Raw genomic sequence first — 17,634 nt, 5'->3', positions numbered from 1 at the left:
TATTTGGTAACATTTTGTGATTTTATGAGGATTTCATTTTCTGGCTGAATGAGAGTAGTGCTCAGAGTTGAGTAGACAAGTGTGGCTATGGTTTGGTACAACTTCCATTCCCTTAATTTTGATCTGAGTAGTAATTAAGCTATGTAATGGCGACTCTATTCTTTTTTCATAACATAATGATTAGTAAATCTATGCTATTGCAAATCTTGATTTTTTGCTATTTTGCAATTGAGAAAGAAACCCAAATCTTTCAAGTTTAACCAGTTTTAGACAGAGTTATGACTTAAAGTAATGTTTTGTAGTGTAATGTGTGCTTGATTTTAAATTTTTTCTTGTCCACACCTTTTGTACTATAGTCAAATTTAGTACTAATTATTGTAATGCTATGAGAACTATGCAGTGTATTTATTTATAATGTAATGACTATCATTTGCCACTAGTGTTAAACATTTCTTTTCTTAGATTTAAGTTAGAAGTATAAGTGTACTAAAGAAGAGCATTTTGTCTCATTTTTCCACGTACTGTGGCGGAGGAAAACCATCTCCAAGGGAACTAACCATGGTGCATTTCCTTGCTAACTGACACTTGGACATGTTGAAGGTGTGGACAGCCGGGTGAGAAAGTGTGTTAAAGTTCATGGAAAAAGTGAAAGTGCTTGTGAAAAATACTGAACATTTAGTAAGTGAAATTTTCTATCTAAAAATAAAATAAATTGCAATGCGCTGTAAAATTTAGTTTTTTTCAACCCATGAGGATTTATTTTGTTTAGAAATAAAGAACTTGTATAAAATGATATCTATCTTTAAATGTAATCTTTGCTTGCCCAAGAAAGGCATCACATATGATGAAGATGAATAATTTTTGTTGAAAGTATAGCATGTGGATATTTTGTGTAATTTTGCAATGCACTGTATGTAAATATTTTGTATGGGGATTTTCGTATGGGCAGTTCACGTAAATATAAATTTGAAAACACAAATGTACTTTAGTTTTGATAAGATTTCTCATGCAATAATTTTGTGTGTGTATATAGTTAAACCCAATTTCTGGCTTCATTTGTGGTCACTGAATTGTCGAGTTAGCTATTGGTAACCTGGTCAATCCAATGAGGGTGTGATGTGACGAAGCAAGCTGGGACAATTTTAATTCCACTCTTGTTTAGCCAGCTGTCTCCTGAAATTTTTTTGACTTTTCATAGTTAGTATCTTTCATTATAGGGAGAAATCAATGATTACTTTGTAACTTAAATTCTATTGTTGACAAATATAAATTCCATACTAATTATAAACATTTGGAAGGCTAAATACAGTACTAGTAGTCTCAAAGTATCTGTTTAGGTCTATTTGATAACATGTTAGCAAAGCCAGCCCTTAATTAATTTAAAAGTAATTAATAGTGGTGTCAAAAGTATTGTTTGTGTAATGATATTTGTTAATTTCATCATTTAACCAAATAAAAAGGCCTAACTCTTGTAGAAGATGAAACTGTTAAAAAAGACGGGATTTTTCGATGTATTCAGTTAATTTAATGTTTTAATTGCAATTGTGGTGTCACCGCAGACACGACACTGCAGCCACTAGCAGAGAGGCAACGCTTGTGAAACCGAGTGGCGCCAGTCAACACTAGAAGAAGGCGAACAACAGCAAGCAAACCAATTAAACGATACGTCTGGCCTGCAACAGAGGGCGGAAACCTACAAACAGCAGCAACGCGAGCCGCCGCACGGCTCAGGCACATTTACTTCATATACAGCGCTGGTTGTCGGTATGTAGTAGCTGTTGCCCCATCTTTGGGGCGAGAGCGTTGTCCTTCCGTGTCGTGTGGGTGGGCCAGTTCGGTTGGGAACTCATGAGGAGCCAGGTCCGCGCAGTGCGAGAAGATGCCAGGACCACTGGCGGCACGCATGGACTGCCAGATGGAAGGGCTGTGGTCACGAGGGTGCACGACCTCGTCGTAAACCGGATCCAGCAAGCTTTAAGATTAGTGCATTTCAATCCAAGTAGAGAGAGGTCAGTCACCTATGTGGGCCCATAGTACATATGTGATGTGACGGATTATCATAGCGCCGTCATGTGCAGTGTGGTGGATCTGCGTATCAAGAACGTGTCATAAGAGCAAATGTCCGCCTCCGTGGAGTAGCGGTACCACCTACCACGCAAGTGCGTCCAGGTTCGATTCCCGGCAGGGGCTGGGTGTTGTGTGTCCTTTGTCATCATTTTCATCATCATTGATACTCAAGTCGCCGACGTGGCGTCAACTAAAAAGACTTGCAATACGGTGGCCGAACCCCAAAGGGAATATTCCGGCCAATAAATGACATACCATAAGACCAAATGTAGAAAACCACCTATGTCAAACAATTCATAGAATATACCGAACCCAATATAATGTTCAAGATGAATAAAGTATACACATTCACGTGCAAGCACCCGTTGTGAAAATACAGCATGAATAAAATATAAGTGTAAATGTAGATAAAGCTATGAAAATGATAATATATTTGTCACGTCAGAGATAAAAATGCTGAGGTACAATTTTAGAGGAGTACACTTATGTCATATGCATAAAACGTCAAATTCGAAGGGATCAAATCTGGGAAACCACCAATGTCACAGAATATGCAGAATATATGAAAAACGCTCGCAACGTACTATTCAGGGTGAACAACATTCATGTGTCAATGCATTCATATATCATGTACTGCCATAAAACAAATAGAAGTCAAGAGCTACTATCTAACCCGTGTAAATGTCACAAACTGGTAAAACACATCCACATGACATGCAGTATCCGTACGTCAGATGGTACGTTAACAGTAACATCAAAAGTGAAACGCGTATCCAGCGTTCTATTGACGAATTAGATACAGCTGAGAATCATTTTACACCTAATAATGTGTACAAAATCAACAACCTTAAGGTACAAAAATACAAGAAATATATATGACGTATCCAAATATCCTGTATCGAAAGCGGTCAATTGCCAGTTGCCCTTGATCCTTATTCTGTTTTTAATCTGTCTTTGTATTTGTGTAGTTGGGAAATTGATGATGCTAACATTTCTGTTTATGCTTATAAGCCTGAAGATTGAGTAGCGAGTCACCGAGACTGGTTGCCATTCAATAAAATCACACACAAACGATGGCTGGAGATGTTTCATTTTATTAGTAAGTCCACAGTTGAAGACCCACGGACCATCGATCACAGGGATGGACGTACAGAAACAATAGAAATATTCTGATTTGTGATGTTGCAGGTTCAAACAGAAACACAGTACATATTTACTGACTCATCATGATCCTCCTGCGACCGTAGCGTCAGCTGAAAGCCTTTGATTTACATAAGACACAGAAAACAAGAAATTTTAAAAATCATTGGCTATGATAGATTATAAACAGACACTCAAACACCCATGAGAAAGACAGTAAAGACAACGGCACTCAGAAGCCTCCAGGGGGTCCGTCAGCCCTCGTTCACTTAGATGAGACAGGTAGTGAGCCGAATTACACTTGATCCGTCAGTAACCCAACCAAGAGACAGTCACAAACCGATCGACCAAACGACTTGCTTGCCACCAATCGGTACATAAAAACTCAAAGACCAAGCAGTTACGGACACGATTATCCAAAATTAAATATGTATTAAGCCATACAAACTACACACAATGCTGGACAGCGACAAAAGGTGAGGAAAGGACTCTGCTTGAAATTACTGGCCAGGGCAGGTAACCGAAACACTAACGGCCACAAGGCAGAAAATTCCGCTCGTACACTTGAATTTGAAGTAAGGTAATATAGTTAACGTCACCAAAAAGGAACACTGCCTGAATTTACGTCAGTGGCCAGGGCAGGTAAGCAGAACACTAACGGCCACAAATCAGAAAATTCCGCTGGTGCATTTGAATTGTAGAGAAACAATATAGTTAATTCCACCGCATGGCGGCTCCATTTCACCACTACAAACGCACGGTGCTGCTCACAGGAAAAGCTCCCCAACAGCGAGCCACCGAAACGAACGACACAACATGACCGGACGTGGCTTGGGAACTTAAGACACCACTCAACTTTGATGCCCTGGATCGGTGAGCCACGAAGCTCGTAGCGATCGTACAGCTCTACACACGCTCCAACACTGCGCAGGGACCTCCAGCGGACTCAGCCGACTGCTCCGCACGAAGATATCCTGGCCCGGCTCAAGTGATGCGTGGCGGTAATGGTCGGGCGAGCCATGTCGACGCAGACCGCACTGCTCCAACCCGACTGCACTAGTGCCACATTGCAACTCCCCGACTGGCAGGTTCGAACTGCGCTACAGACGTGTTCCGACTGACTGGCAGCCCAAATTCGCGATCCGAACAGGTTTACGATGGACAACGACCGGGAAATAATAGCAGTCATGCAAAGATACTACGAGAGCGGACATACTGATACGTGCTGCTAGCACCGCTCACGGTCGGGCAAAGCAGCAACTCAGTGACACCAGTAATTTAATTTAACGCAGTGAGGTGGAAGTACACTAAAAACAGGGTATAAAATACATGATGGCGGGAACATGAGCCACGCACAGCTCAATTATGATTATGTTCTATGACTCTAATGTTAGTTTCTACCACTTTCTTTTCATTTCATATATACTGTGCTTTTGTGTTTTGTGTTCAATAATCACGAGACCTCTGATATGGACACATGGAAAACGTCGGCATGCTCTTAAACAGACATTTAGTAGTTAAGAGATATTTTTCATATATACACTTAGCAATAAGTTGATATTCTTTATTTTTATTTTTTTAATGGAAAGGTATAAGATATCCTCAGATATATATCGAATACATTCTCCCAAGAACTTTAACTATAGATGACTTATCTGGGTTATAGGTACAGCTTCACTAGAGATCGGGGTGCGAGTTTCCAGAATGTAGAGGGGTAACTCTTCAGATTTTAGAACTCTTAATTTCCCAAGGCATATTTCTAATACCTCAGTAGACAGCTCAGTTGAAGAAGAATGGACATCTCTAAGAAAATCACAGAAGTTTGAAAGAAAGCCATAGTAACAAGGAAGAAAATTTTCAATTTATCAATGTTCAGAAGGATGTAGAAAAATGTTTAGGAAATTCAGGAATGAAGAAGTACAACTCACATAGGGAAGAAACAAATATGAAGTGCAAGGAAGCTAAGGTGAGATGGCTACACGAAAAATGTGAATAAATCGAAAAAGAAATGATAGTCAGAAGGATTAACTTGGCATTCAGAAAGTCAAAACAAACTTCTTTGAAATTAAAAGTAAGGATGGCAATATTAAGAGTGAAATTTATTGTGTGGTGTCACCGCCAGACACCACACTTGCTAGGTGGTAGCCTTTAAATCGGCCGCGGTCCGTTAGTATACGTCGCAACCGCGTGTCGCCACTATCAGGGATTGCAGACCGAGCGCCGCCACACGGCAGGTCTAGTCTAGAGAGATTCCCTGGCACTCGCCCCAGTTGTACAGCCGACTTTGCTAGCGATGGTTCACTGACTACATGCGCTCTCATTTGCAGAGACGACAGTTTAGTATAGCATTCAGCTACGTCATTTGCTACGACCTAGCAAGGCGCCATATTCAGTTACTATGTCTTCTGAACAGATAAAATTGTGACTCATGCACCGTCAAGAGCGACGTTCATCATTAATGGATTAAAGTTAAGTATCACACTAATTACGTCCGCTTTCTGAATTCTAATTCCTTGTCATGTTCCAGACCTCACGTCATTATAGTCCTTCCGTCCTCACGTCAGCCTGCGTGAGCTAAAACGCGTGCATTTCGGCCTCCTCTAGTAACATGGTGTTGGCTCTTCAGCCAACACAACAGTAATTTCTGTAAATTAAATTTCGAACACTGTGTAGTTTCAGCACCTATTATTGTGATGATATATAAGGGCCCGATTTTTGGCCATGAGACAGTCCATGACCGAGTTTCAGACGAGTAACCTGTGCTGGTTAGAACAACAACCATACTTCAAATTAATTGTGGAATAAGTGTTAAACAATTAGGCAGTGGGTAAAAACAATGACAGTGTCTGCTCCATACGTACCTGATTATTCATCAGCAGTTGTGAACTTTGTGGTTACGTTTTACTGCTCATACATGTTCAACAATAAACTATTGTAGCAGTATGTGGATATTCGCCTGCAAACTAGTAATGAGGCTTATGGAAAGTTAAACAATAGTGCACTGACCATATAAATATGTATATGGGGGGTTGTGAAATGTGAAAGTAAAAGGCAGTAAAACGCAACTGTGCATCTGTCGGCTACATTAATTACAATAATCAGTGTCCCAGTCTCAAACCCCATATTTCAGACAGTGTAGCAACACAGTAGATCGACACTGAGGACAATCAACAATGGAAGAAATAAAAGCAGGTGGAACCGCTACAAGGTGAAAATGACTGATTGGCGTCGTAAAAATAAAGTTGGACGTCCTATGACATCAACCCCTGAGTTGAACACGCAAAAATAGTTGTTTCAGTGTAGTCGACGTTTCACTCTGAAAGAAATGCCGAGAATAATCGGCATTCACAACAACGTGTAGGTCATAGCGTTACTCTGGTCACTGTAAGATCTGTATACAATGTGCAAGCGGGACGTCGACGTCGCAAATGAAAGCTTGTGGACTGGAGCAGCCGGGAACTCCTCTTGCGTTACAAGACTGAATGTGACGCTTTTCTGTATTCAACTCTGACAGAAGACGAAACGTTGACACACCACTAAGTACCAGAGGTGAAACATACGTCTATGGAATATCAACACAAAGGATCGTTCAGAGAAAAAATTGCAAGACACGGTCGTCATCTGGAACAAAACATCGCATAAGTGTTTTGAGGCGAAAGTGGTACCATCGAACTTGATTTTCATGGATTTTCGTGGAATAATAATTAGTTCAGAGCTTTACATCGCAATGCTGCGAACTGATATGCTTCGAAAGGAAAAAGCAAATTTTAAGCATGAAAATGCCAGATTACACACTCCATGTGCCACCGCAGCAAAAATTCAGAGACTAAAAACAGCCTTAGTATAACATTACAATAACATTGATGTATGTGTCAGGTGACATACTGAAAACTCTTTAAAAACAACTCAGAGATATTATTCCCATATATGGATCGTTTTCACCAGAAATCTGTACCCTTAGTGTATAATAGTGCCACATGTCTTGCGAAATTTTTCTACGTAAATAAAACAAAGCAAAAATCTTTTCTTAACAACAACGAAATTTCGCGGTCAACAATAATCTTAGAATGCTAGAATGTGCGAAATTTGTGGCTGTTGTTGTTATTTTGGAAAGACTACTTTGTATGACGGCAATGTAATGGAATCAGCTCAAATGTTCGGTGGCGCATACACATGCTGCTAAGGTGTTTTCCGTTGGGACAGTGGCAGAGTGTGACTGTGAAAACGAACTGGAATAAAGTAATATATCTTATAAACTGTGATATCATTTGGCACAACTAGCTGCTTTCAGAAAACAAATGGTTAAATAAATCTAATGCTAGTAAGTAACTAAGTCATTTCATCCTCTAGGGAGACAATAAATTAACTGAAAACATCGACGGGATTTTTCGCAGTGACCAGAGCTGATTAGTGTAACAATAGTCAACCTTTTTTACTTACTGGCCGCTTTTCTATCTCTGTTAGTAGTGAATTTCTGTAACAGCCCACCGTTTCACAGCACAGGTACACTATGTTGTTGTTGTGGTCTTCAGTCCTGAGACTGGTTTGATGCAGCTCTCCAAGCTACTCTATCCTGTGCAAGCTTCTTCATCTCCCAGTATCTACTGCAACCTACATCCTTCTGAATCTGCTTAGTGTATTCATCTCTTGGTCTCCCTCTACGATTTTTACCCTCCACACTGCCCTCCAATGCTAAATTTGTGATCCCTTGATGCCTCAAAACATGTCCTACCAACCGATCCCTTCTTCTAGTCAAGTTGTGCCACAAACTTCTCTTCTCCCCAATCCTATTCAATACCTCCTCATTAGTTACGTGATCTACCCACCTTATCTTCAGCATTCTTCTGTAGCACCACATTTCGAAAGCTTCTATTCTCTTCTTGTCCAAACTAGTTATCGTCCATGTTTCACTTCCATACATGGCTACACTCCATACAAATACTTTCAGAAACGACTTCCTGACACCTAAATCTATACTCGATGTTAACAAATTCCTCTTCTTGAGAAACGCTTTCCTTGCCATTGCCAGTCTACATTTTATATCCTCTCTACTTCGACCATCATCGGTTATTTTACTCCCTAAATAGCAAAACTCCTTTACTACTTTAAGTGTGTCATTTCCTAATCTAATTCCCTCAGCATCACCAGACTTAATTTGACTACATTCCATTATCCTCGTTTTACTTTTGTTGATGTTCATCTTATATCCTCCTTTCAAGACACTGTCCATTCCGTTCAACTGCTCTTCCAAGTCCTTTGCTGTCTCTGACAGAATTACAATGTCATCGGCGAACCTCAAAGTTTTTACTTCTTCTCCATGAATTTTAATACCTACTCCGAATTTTTCTTTTGTTTCCTTTACTGCTTGCTCAATATACAGATTGAATAACATCGGGGAGAGGCTACAACCCTGTCTTACTCCTTTCCCAACCACTGCTTCCCTTTCATGCCCCTCGACTCTTATAACTGCCATCTGGTTTCTGTACAAACTGTAAATAGCCTTTCGCTCCCTGTATTTTACCCCTGCCACCTTCAGAATTTGAAAGAGAGTATTCCAGTTAACATTGTCAAAAGCTTTCTCTAAGTCTACAAATGCTAGAAACGTAGGTTTGCCTTTCCTTAATCTTTCTTCTAAGATAAGTCGTAAGGTCAGTATTGCCTCACGTGTTCCAACATTTCTACGGAATCCAAACTGATCTACCCCGAGGTCGGTTTCTACCAGTTTTTCCATTCGTCTGTAAAGAATTCGCGTTAGTATTTTGCAGCTGTGACTTATTAAACTGATAGTTCGGTAATTTTCACATCTGTCAACACCTGCTTTCTTTGGGATTGGAATTATTATATTCTTCTTGAAGTCTGAGGGTATTTCGCCTGTCTCATACATCGTGCTCACCAGATGGTAGAGTTTTGTCATGACTGGCTCTCCCGAGGCCATCAGTAGTTCAAATGGAATGTTGTCTACTCCCGGGGCCTTGTTTCGACTCAGGTCTTTCAGTGCTCTGTCAAACTCTTCACGCAGTATCTTATCTCCCATTTCGTCTTCATCTACATCCTCCTCCATTTCCATAATATTGTCCTCAAGTACATCGCCCTTGTATAAACCCTCTATATACTCCTTCCACCTTTCTGCCTTCCCTTCTTTGCTTAGAACTGGGTTGCCATCTGAGCTCTTGATATTCATACAAGTGGTTCTCTTCTCTCCAAAGGTCTCTTTAATTTTCCTGTAGGCAGTATCTATCTTACACCTAGTGAGACAACCTCTGGTTCTTTCAGTTTATCCAGGTCCCATCTCCTTAAATTCCCACCTTTTTGCAGTTTCTTCAGTTTCAATCTGCAGTTCATAACCAATAGATTGTGGTTAGAATCCACATCTGCCCCAGGAAATGTCTTACAATTTAAAACCTGGTTCCTAAATCTCTGTCTTACCATTATATAATCTATCTACTGGCCATTAAAATTGCTACACCAAGAAGAAATGCAGTTGATAAACGGGTATTCTTTGGACAAATACATTATACTGGAACTTACATGTGATTACATTTTCACGCAATTTGGGTGCATAGATCCTGAGAAATCAGTACCCAGAACAACCACCTCTGGCCGTAATAACGGCCTTGATACGCCTGGGCATTGAGTCAAACAGAGCTTGGATGGCGTGTACAGGTACAGCTGCCCATGCAGCTTCAACACGATACCACAGTTCATCAAGAGTAGTGACTGGCGAATTGTGACGAGCCAGTTGTTCGGCCACCATTGACCAGACATTTTCAATTAGTGAGACATCCGGAGAATGTGATGGCTAGGGCAGCAGTCGAACAATTTCTGTATCCAGAAAGGCTCGTACAGGACCTGCAACATGCGGTCGTGCATTATCCTGCTGAAATGTAGGGTTTCGCAGGGATCGAATGAAGATTAGAGCCCCGGGTCATAAGACATCTGAAATGTAACATCCACTGTTCAAAGTGCCGTCAGTGCGAACAAGAGGTGACCGAGACATGTAAACAATGGCACCCCATACCATCACGCCGGGTGATACGCCAGTATGGTGATGACGAATACACGCTTCCAATGTGCGTTCACCACTATGTCGCCAAACACGAATGCGACAATCATTTTGCTGTAAATAGAACCTGCATTCATCCGAAAAAATGACGATTTGCCATTCGTGCACCCAGGTTCGTCGTTGAGTACACCATCGCAGGCGCTCCTGTCTGTGATGCAGCGTCAAGGGTAACCGCAGCCAAGATCTCCGAGCTGATGGTCCATGCTGCCGCAAACGTCGTCGAACTGTTCGTGCAGATGATTGTTGTCTTGCAAACTTCCCCATCTGTTGACTCAGGGATGGAGACGTGGCTGCTCGAACCTTTACAACCATGCGGATAAGATGCCTGTCATCTCGACTGCTAGTGATACGAGGCCGTTGCGGTACAGCACGGCGTTCCGTATTACCCTCCTGAATCCACCGATTCCATATTCTGCTAACAGTCATTGGATCTCGACTCACACGAGCAGCAATGTCGCGACACGATAAACCGCAATCGCGATAGGCTACAATCCGACCTTTATCAAAGTCGGAAACGTGATGGTACGCATTTCTCCTCCTTACACGAGGCATCACAACAACGTTTCACCAGGCAACGCCGGTCAACTGCTGTTTGTGAATGAGAAAACTCTCCTCATGTCAGCACGTTGTAGGTGTCGCCACCGGCTCCAGCCTTGTGTGGAACGCTCTGAAAAGCTAATCATTTGCATATCACGGCATCTTCCTCCTGTCGGTTAAATTTCGCGTCTTTAGCACATCATCTTCGCGGTGTAGCAATTTTAATGGCCAGTAGTGTAATTTATAAAATAGGAAAGTAACTTCAGTCTGTAAAAATTGTGAAGCAGAGCTTCAGCAAGCTAATGTATGTAATAGCAATTACTTGCCAGATTCTTGATGACTATGTTTTCGAAAATCCCTGTCACCTATCGCCCACCATAAAAGCTGAAACGCCGGCCTCTGTGACCGAGCGGTTCTAGGCGCTTCAGTCTGGAACCGCGCGACCACTACGGCCCCAGGTTCGAATCCCGCCTCGGGAATGGATGTGTGTGATGTCCTTAGGTTCGTTAGGGTTAAGTAGTTCTAAGTTCTAGGGGACTGTTGACCTCAGATTTTAAGTCCCGTGTCCCATAGTGCTCAGTCATTTGAGCCATTTTTGAAAGCTGCAAGCCCACCAGTGGGTGATAGCGATCATTTTTCTTCCACTGCTCTGTACCGTGCTAATTGTGTGCCATTTGTTCTGGGAATGATGATGTGAGGGGAATCACTGTGCATCTAATGAAGAAGCTATTAAAATGTTAGAGGCTGGTTCCGTCTTGCGTGATGGCTCCAGAAAAATTATTCACCATTGACAAAAAAAAAAAAAAAAAAAAAAAAAAAAAAGGCTCTGACCATTATGGGACTTAACTACTGAGGTCATCAATCTCCTAGAACTTAGAACTACTGAAACCTATCTAACCTAAGGACATCACACACATCCGTCCCCGAGGCAGGATTGGAACCTGCGACCGTAGCGGTTGCGCGGTTCCAGACTGAAGCGCCTAGAACCGCTCGGTCACCCTGGCCGACTCACCCTTGACAGAAGTGTGTCCAGTTGTCTGGTGAATACGTCGAAAACTGGATATCGGTAATGTACTAGTACATTCTAAAGATTATTGCTGCGTTTGATTTATTGAATTATTTCCACAGAAACCCTTGTACAACTAATTTTTTAAATGACTACTACCATAACAACAGGCAATCACATAATACGCTCAGACACACCATCTCTTCGATTCAACGGTGTCATAGTACTCTGCTGTGATTGCACAAACCAATTATTTCAAAGTATTCGGAACTCTCTACTCGAAATCCAAAATGAATCAAGAACACATCCGATAATCGAAAACTTTAATGTGTTGAGCCCAGTAGTTAGGGATGCCGTGACCTTCTTCCACGCGGTCGCCTGTTCTAGTAAGGTTCTCTGTTGTTGGATGCGTATGGAGCGCACTGCGTCCATTATGTAGGATTTCGCGCCTCTAGGTAAACTACACTAAGATGACCTAAGTCACAAGATAGCGATACGCACATGTACAGATGGTGGTTGTATCGCGTACACAAAGTATAAAAGACACTGCGCTGACAGACAAGCAACACTACGTGAAACAACCGCAGAAATCAACGTGAGATTATGATGAAAGTATCCGTTAGGAGAGTGCGGCGAAATTTGGCGTTAATGGGATATGGCAGCAGACGACCGACGCGAGTGGCTATATTAACAGCAGTGCATTGCCTGCACCACCTCTCCTGAGTTTCAGGATGGTAGGATTATAGTGAGGTGCAGACCCCACGAACCCACGGATCGAGTTTGTCAACAAGGCACTGCATAAGCTGGTGGAGGCTCCATGATAAAGGAGCTGTACTTACTTGGAATAAACTGGGTCCTCTGGTCCAAATGAACCGATCATTCACTGGAAATGATTATGTTCGGCTACTTGGCGACCATTTGCAGCCATTCATGGACTTCACGTTCTGACACAGAGAGGGAATATTTACTTACGATAATGCGCCAAGTCACCGGGCCACAACTCTTAGCGGCTGTTTTGGAGAACACTCTGGACAGTTCGAGTGAATAATGTGGCCACCCAGAGCGCCCGAAATGAGTCCCATCGAATACTTATGGGACATAATCGAGAGGTGATGTAATCGAGAGGTCAGTTTGGGCACAGATCGCTGCACCGACAACACTTTCGCAATTATGGATGAATGTAGAGGCAACATGGCTCAATGTTTCTGCAGGGGATTTCCAAGTACTTGTCGAGTACATGCCACGTCGAGTTGTTGCACTAAGCCAGGCGGTCCGACAGAATACCAGGAGGTACCCCATGACTTTTGTTACCTCAGTGTAGTTTTACATAAAAGAACCAAGATTTCATTCAAATCCGGAGTTAGTTTTCCCATCAATATTTAACAGTTTGAATCAAAATAAAAAGTTAAGTTTGTTTTTGGATTAGTGTGATTCCTTTGCTATGCAGTCTTTCTCGTGCGACTTCGAGGACACTTTTCAGTAAAAATTGATTTATTGGGTTATTATAGCCTGAAACTGCCGCTTGATAATGAGCTGGCTACAGTGTGATCAAGTTACTTAAGAACTGCGTTACAATTCCTGGCGCTCATCCACAACTGGAACCCAGTGGCTAAGGGAGGAAACCCGACAGAAAATGTCGGTCCGGAAGATTTCGGAATGTGTACAGAGTGGTGGTAGCGAAAGGGCATTGAAAAAGCTTCTACTCAAGATGCAGACTTGTTCATAAACAATGAGGCGTACAGGGCCACACAGAAAAAGGAAAGGTTGTTTTGTGATTGGCTGAAACTTTAGCTACTGAGTGACTTTTCAGGCTTTCCCGACGGATCTGTTGCAAATACACTTCTCGGATATGCCGCCGGATCATATTGTGCAGATACCACAACACTGCGTCAATACCACCGTTCGACATCTTCAGGTGGTGGTAGTTGCTGTTGTCACTTTTGCAGGACGTGACTGGTGATAATCGTGCGGTGCCGTCGAAATTCATGAGACAAGGAGCAGGCACAACCGCATGCGCGAATACACACTCGCAGTTGGAGGAAAGCGGCGCTCATAATGCCCCCTGTGGCGGAAGCCGCTGAAATACCTTCCGCGCGCACTGTGGGCAATTACTGTTCTGCCAAAAGCTCCAGATTTTCCACATTAGCATGGGGTCTTATACACGCTACGTTTCCTGAGACCATGAACGTCTATGACCTAACACAACCAATTCCTCAGTTCTGCTGGTAGTCGAAAAACACACTTGATGTCGTGTCTCTTGAGAGTTCTTTCTGTTCATTGCGCCAAAATATGGTAAGAACGCCATTGCAGTGGGAGGCTCCAGATTTCCATTTCCGTCCCTAGTTTGAACTTGCTTCGAAGAGAAGGTATGGCGCGCTTCCTATCAGAATAGCTGTTCTGTTGGAACATCGTTCTTTGGTGTTGTAGCTCACCAGGCAGACTGTTGGTATGTGAGACCACTTGTATTCTTCGTACCAGAGAGGGTAAGGCCCTACCGTGTTGTGTAGGATGATGACAGCTTGTGGCCTGTAAATATAACAACGTGTGAGCTAGTTTGAGTTAGACATTATGTACCGTCGGCTTTTCTTTAAACCATGGCGTTTCGTCGCCGCTATCCGATTGCAATAGTCGCGTCTTGAGGCAGTAACAACAGCAGCTACGGAGCCGTGGTAAATTTGCTGTTTTGAAGAGGGCGCCGCAGCGCGTAGTCTGAAGCAGTCGCCCTCCGTTTCTGGCGGTGGCGCCGCTGTGGCAATCGCAGCTTTGGTGTCTCCCTCTGGTGGAAAAGGGGAAAGGTAGCCTGTTCACGTGCAATTAACTGGCGCTATGAGCTCGCTAGGCGGCGAGTCTGGTCAGATGGTCAGCCGGGTCAGTGTGGGGCAGTCAGTGTCTGTCTGTCCCCCGGAGTGCCTGTATGTGTTAGGCTGCCAGTCTGCTCGAGTTTGTTCAGGCAGTGGTCATTGGCGGTTGGATCGATCGGTTGGTCGCCACGTCAGTCCAGTGGGCCGCGCCGTATAGCTAGGGGTAGTGGCTTCGCAGCCGACACGAGAGCAACAGGAGTCAACCCACGACATCGGTTTGGACGCCGCGAGCTGCGACGCCGTGAGACAGGATATCGGCGCGTCTTCCTGCGTCCGTTGAAGCGGCTGGCAGCGGACGGTTCGGGAGAGCGTTTTGGGGGTGCTGCGCCAGGTCTTCGCCAGACATCGCAGTTTTTTTTAAGTTAAGTGGTTCGTGATATGTTGTTTCATTTACTTTTTAATTTCTACTTGTTTTCTTGGTCAGTCTCTCGTCCCCAGCTTGCTCTTCTGTCTCTCGTCCGAATTTGTTAGGCAGTTAGTGTCTGTGTGTCTGTCTGTCGGTCTGCCGTACGTTAATAGCTGCCTCTGGCATGTTTGTCGGATTCGGTATTAACGAATTTATTGCTTGATGTATAAGGGCCGAATTCCTGAAATATGATTTTATCTTGCCTATCATCTTGAGAGGCGGTATATGTGTAATGTAGAGCATGTTTGTATATTTTATGTAAGACTGCATTTCATGCGTTTTTATTTAAATGGTCATTTTAGTATATAAAGTTGCCACCCTTACACCGTAAGAGTTTTGCTTTTTTAAATCAAGTTGCACTTGCGGTGTCAAGTTAATTTTTTTTTAAATGTTTTTTACCCTTTCCATTCCTCCTACGGGATGCAAAATTTATGTGTTTGTGTGAGTTGTTAAAATTTTTAGTTTAAAGTAATCTGGTGTGTTGCAGATTTGCACCAGTGTAGTCTTTCAGAGGTTGTTGTGAGCAGTCGTGACTGCGGCCATGTCAAAAGGGAGCGGCAAGGTTCTCAGCCCAAAAGCTCATACTGTCGAAATTTGTTCGGGCTTTCACGAATAAAATTTCCATTTGTTGAAAGAAATTTAATTTGTTTTCATCAGTTACCCACTGGCAACTACTTCCACGCTCAGATAGTGTGATTAAATGTGTTAATGTTCTTGATGAATCGCTAGTAAATAAAGTAAATTCTTAAGAATATTTTTTGAAAGTAAATTCACGGTTCAACTACCACCACCTGAAGATGTCGAACAGCTGTATCGAACAAATATTGTGGGATTTGCAGTGTGATCTGGAGTAAAACCCGAGAAGTATACTTGCAGTAGCTGTTGAGCGTGTCTCCAACTCACTCTGATCACATTTACTATGTCCTTTATTAGTGACTGCTATTCTGAAACCTTCACGTACGACACTGTTTGAATTTAGTTGAAGCAGAATTAAGGACTAATTAACGACTATTCGTGTGCAAAGCTTCAGATAGTGCGATAAAGGAAGCAAAAGAAATGCAAGGGAGAACTGCTCATGATCGTTCACCTGGAAATCTACAATCCTTACGTCACCAACAGCGCCGTCCACGTATTTGAACATGAAATTGTTTTTCCAACAGTTGACGTGTAGAATGACGGGTAGTAATACGTCCTTAGACGTCCAAAATTTGTTCGTCCCCTCGACGACCTTGTCAGAAATGCGTGTAAATTTTTCGGCGTACTCCTCGTGCCCCGGACAGCGCTTCAAAGCGTTGGCCACGGCGCCGAACACTTTGTCACACATCTCCTTCAAGAGGTGCATCTGGCGCTCATCTGCCGACTTGCTCGGGTCGTAGACCACCTTGTAGTGGGGGTGGTCCTCGAGGACTTTGGCCGAGGCCGCGTGCAGACGCGCGTAGGCTCGCAGCGCGGTGAGGCAGTGCTGGTAGTCCAGCTGGTGCCCCGCCTTGGCCAGCGTGAAGCCAGCCTCTGACAGGTCCTCCATCACCAGGAACTGCGAGGGCCACCCCCGGACCAGTAACAGCGCGCGGCCAGGGGCCTGAATGCTCCCCCTTCCACAGCCCTGAGAGCGCCGTGCACCAGTGGCATCAGCTCGGACAGCAGTAGGGCTTCCATCTCGAAGACGTTGTTTTCCTCGACCAGCTCCTGCAACTGTGCTCGCTGATCGCGGCACTTCACTATGAGGTGCACCTTGGAGTGGTTGCCACTGTCTTCTGGTCTAAAGGCAGCAACCACTCTGAACATGTGACTCATGAAGCCCGCCCCTTCCTTGTTGGCGTAGTCCACAGTAAATGATTCTACGGTCACTTTCTCATCATTGCCGTCATTATTAAGCGCAGTCTCTACAAATTCTCTATTTATCCATGACGGGGGAGGAGGCCTCGCCTCTCTGATGTCACTCATACTTCCTTCTGATCAGCACCTGTAACATAAAGTGGTTTTATACTCCTTTCAGTTGAACAATTGATATATCATGTTTTTTACTGTTTCCTGGCAGAAGTAAAGCTGTGAGGACCGGGCGTGAGTCGTGCTTCGGTAACTCAGATGGTAGAGCACTTACCCGCGAAAGGCAAAGGTCCCGAGTTCGAGTCCCAGTCGGTGCACACAGTTTTAATCTGCCAGGAAGTTTCATATCAGCGCACACTCCGCTGCAGAGTGAAATCTCATTCTGGAAACATCCCCCAGGCTGTGGTTAAGCCATGTCTCCGCAGTATCCTTTCTTTCAGGAGTGCTAGTTCTGCAAGGTTCGCAGGAGAGCTTCTGTAAAGTTTGGAAGGTAGGGGACGAGATACTGGCAGAAGTAAAGCTGTGAGGACCGGGCGTGAGTCGTGCTTCGGTAGCTCAGATGGTAGAACACTTTCCCGCGAAAGGCAAAGGTCCCGAGTTCGAGTCACGGTCGGTGCACACAGTTTTAATCTGCCAGGAAGTTTTTTACTGTTGTTAGCATTACCACTAATATAACATGTTGTTGTTGTTGTTGTCTTCAGTCCTGGGACTGGTTTGATGCAGCTCT

General features: G+C 43.5%; 1 protein-coding gene across 1 annotated transcript in view; it reads right to left on the bottom strand.

The window, feature by feature from the left end:
- LOC126156227 (uncharacterized) overlaps positions 1–16,605 on the bottom strand; it is a 28,316-nt gene extending 11,711 nt beyond the window's left edge. Inside the window, exon 1 of the mRNA XM_049916295.1 lies at positions 16,189–16,605. Coding sequence (XP_049772252.1) covers positions 16,189–16,605 — 417 coding nt within the window. The remainder of the gene's footprint in view (positions 1–16,188) is intronic.
- Between the last annotated feature and the right edge of the window lie 1,029 nt (positions 16,606–17,634).

This window comes from Schistocerca cancellata, chromosome 2, assembly GCF_023864275.1.
Source record: "Schistocerca cancellata isolate TAMUIC-IGC-003103 chromosome 2, iqSchCanc2.1, whole genome shotgun sequence".
Classification (NCBI taxonomy): Eukaryota; Metazoa; Arthropoda; class Insecta; order Orthoptera; family Acrididae; genus Schistocerca; species Schistocerca cancellata.
The sequence above is the reverse complement of the archived record's forward strand: the minus strand, read 5'-3'. Positions and strand labels throughout refer to the sequence as shown.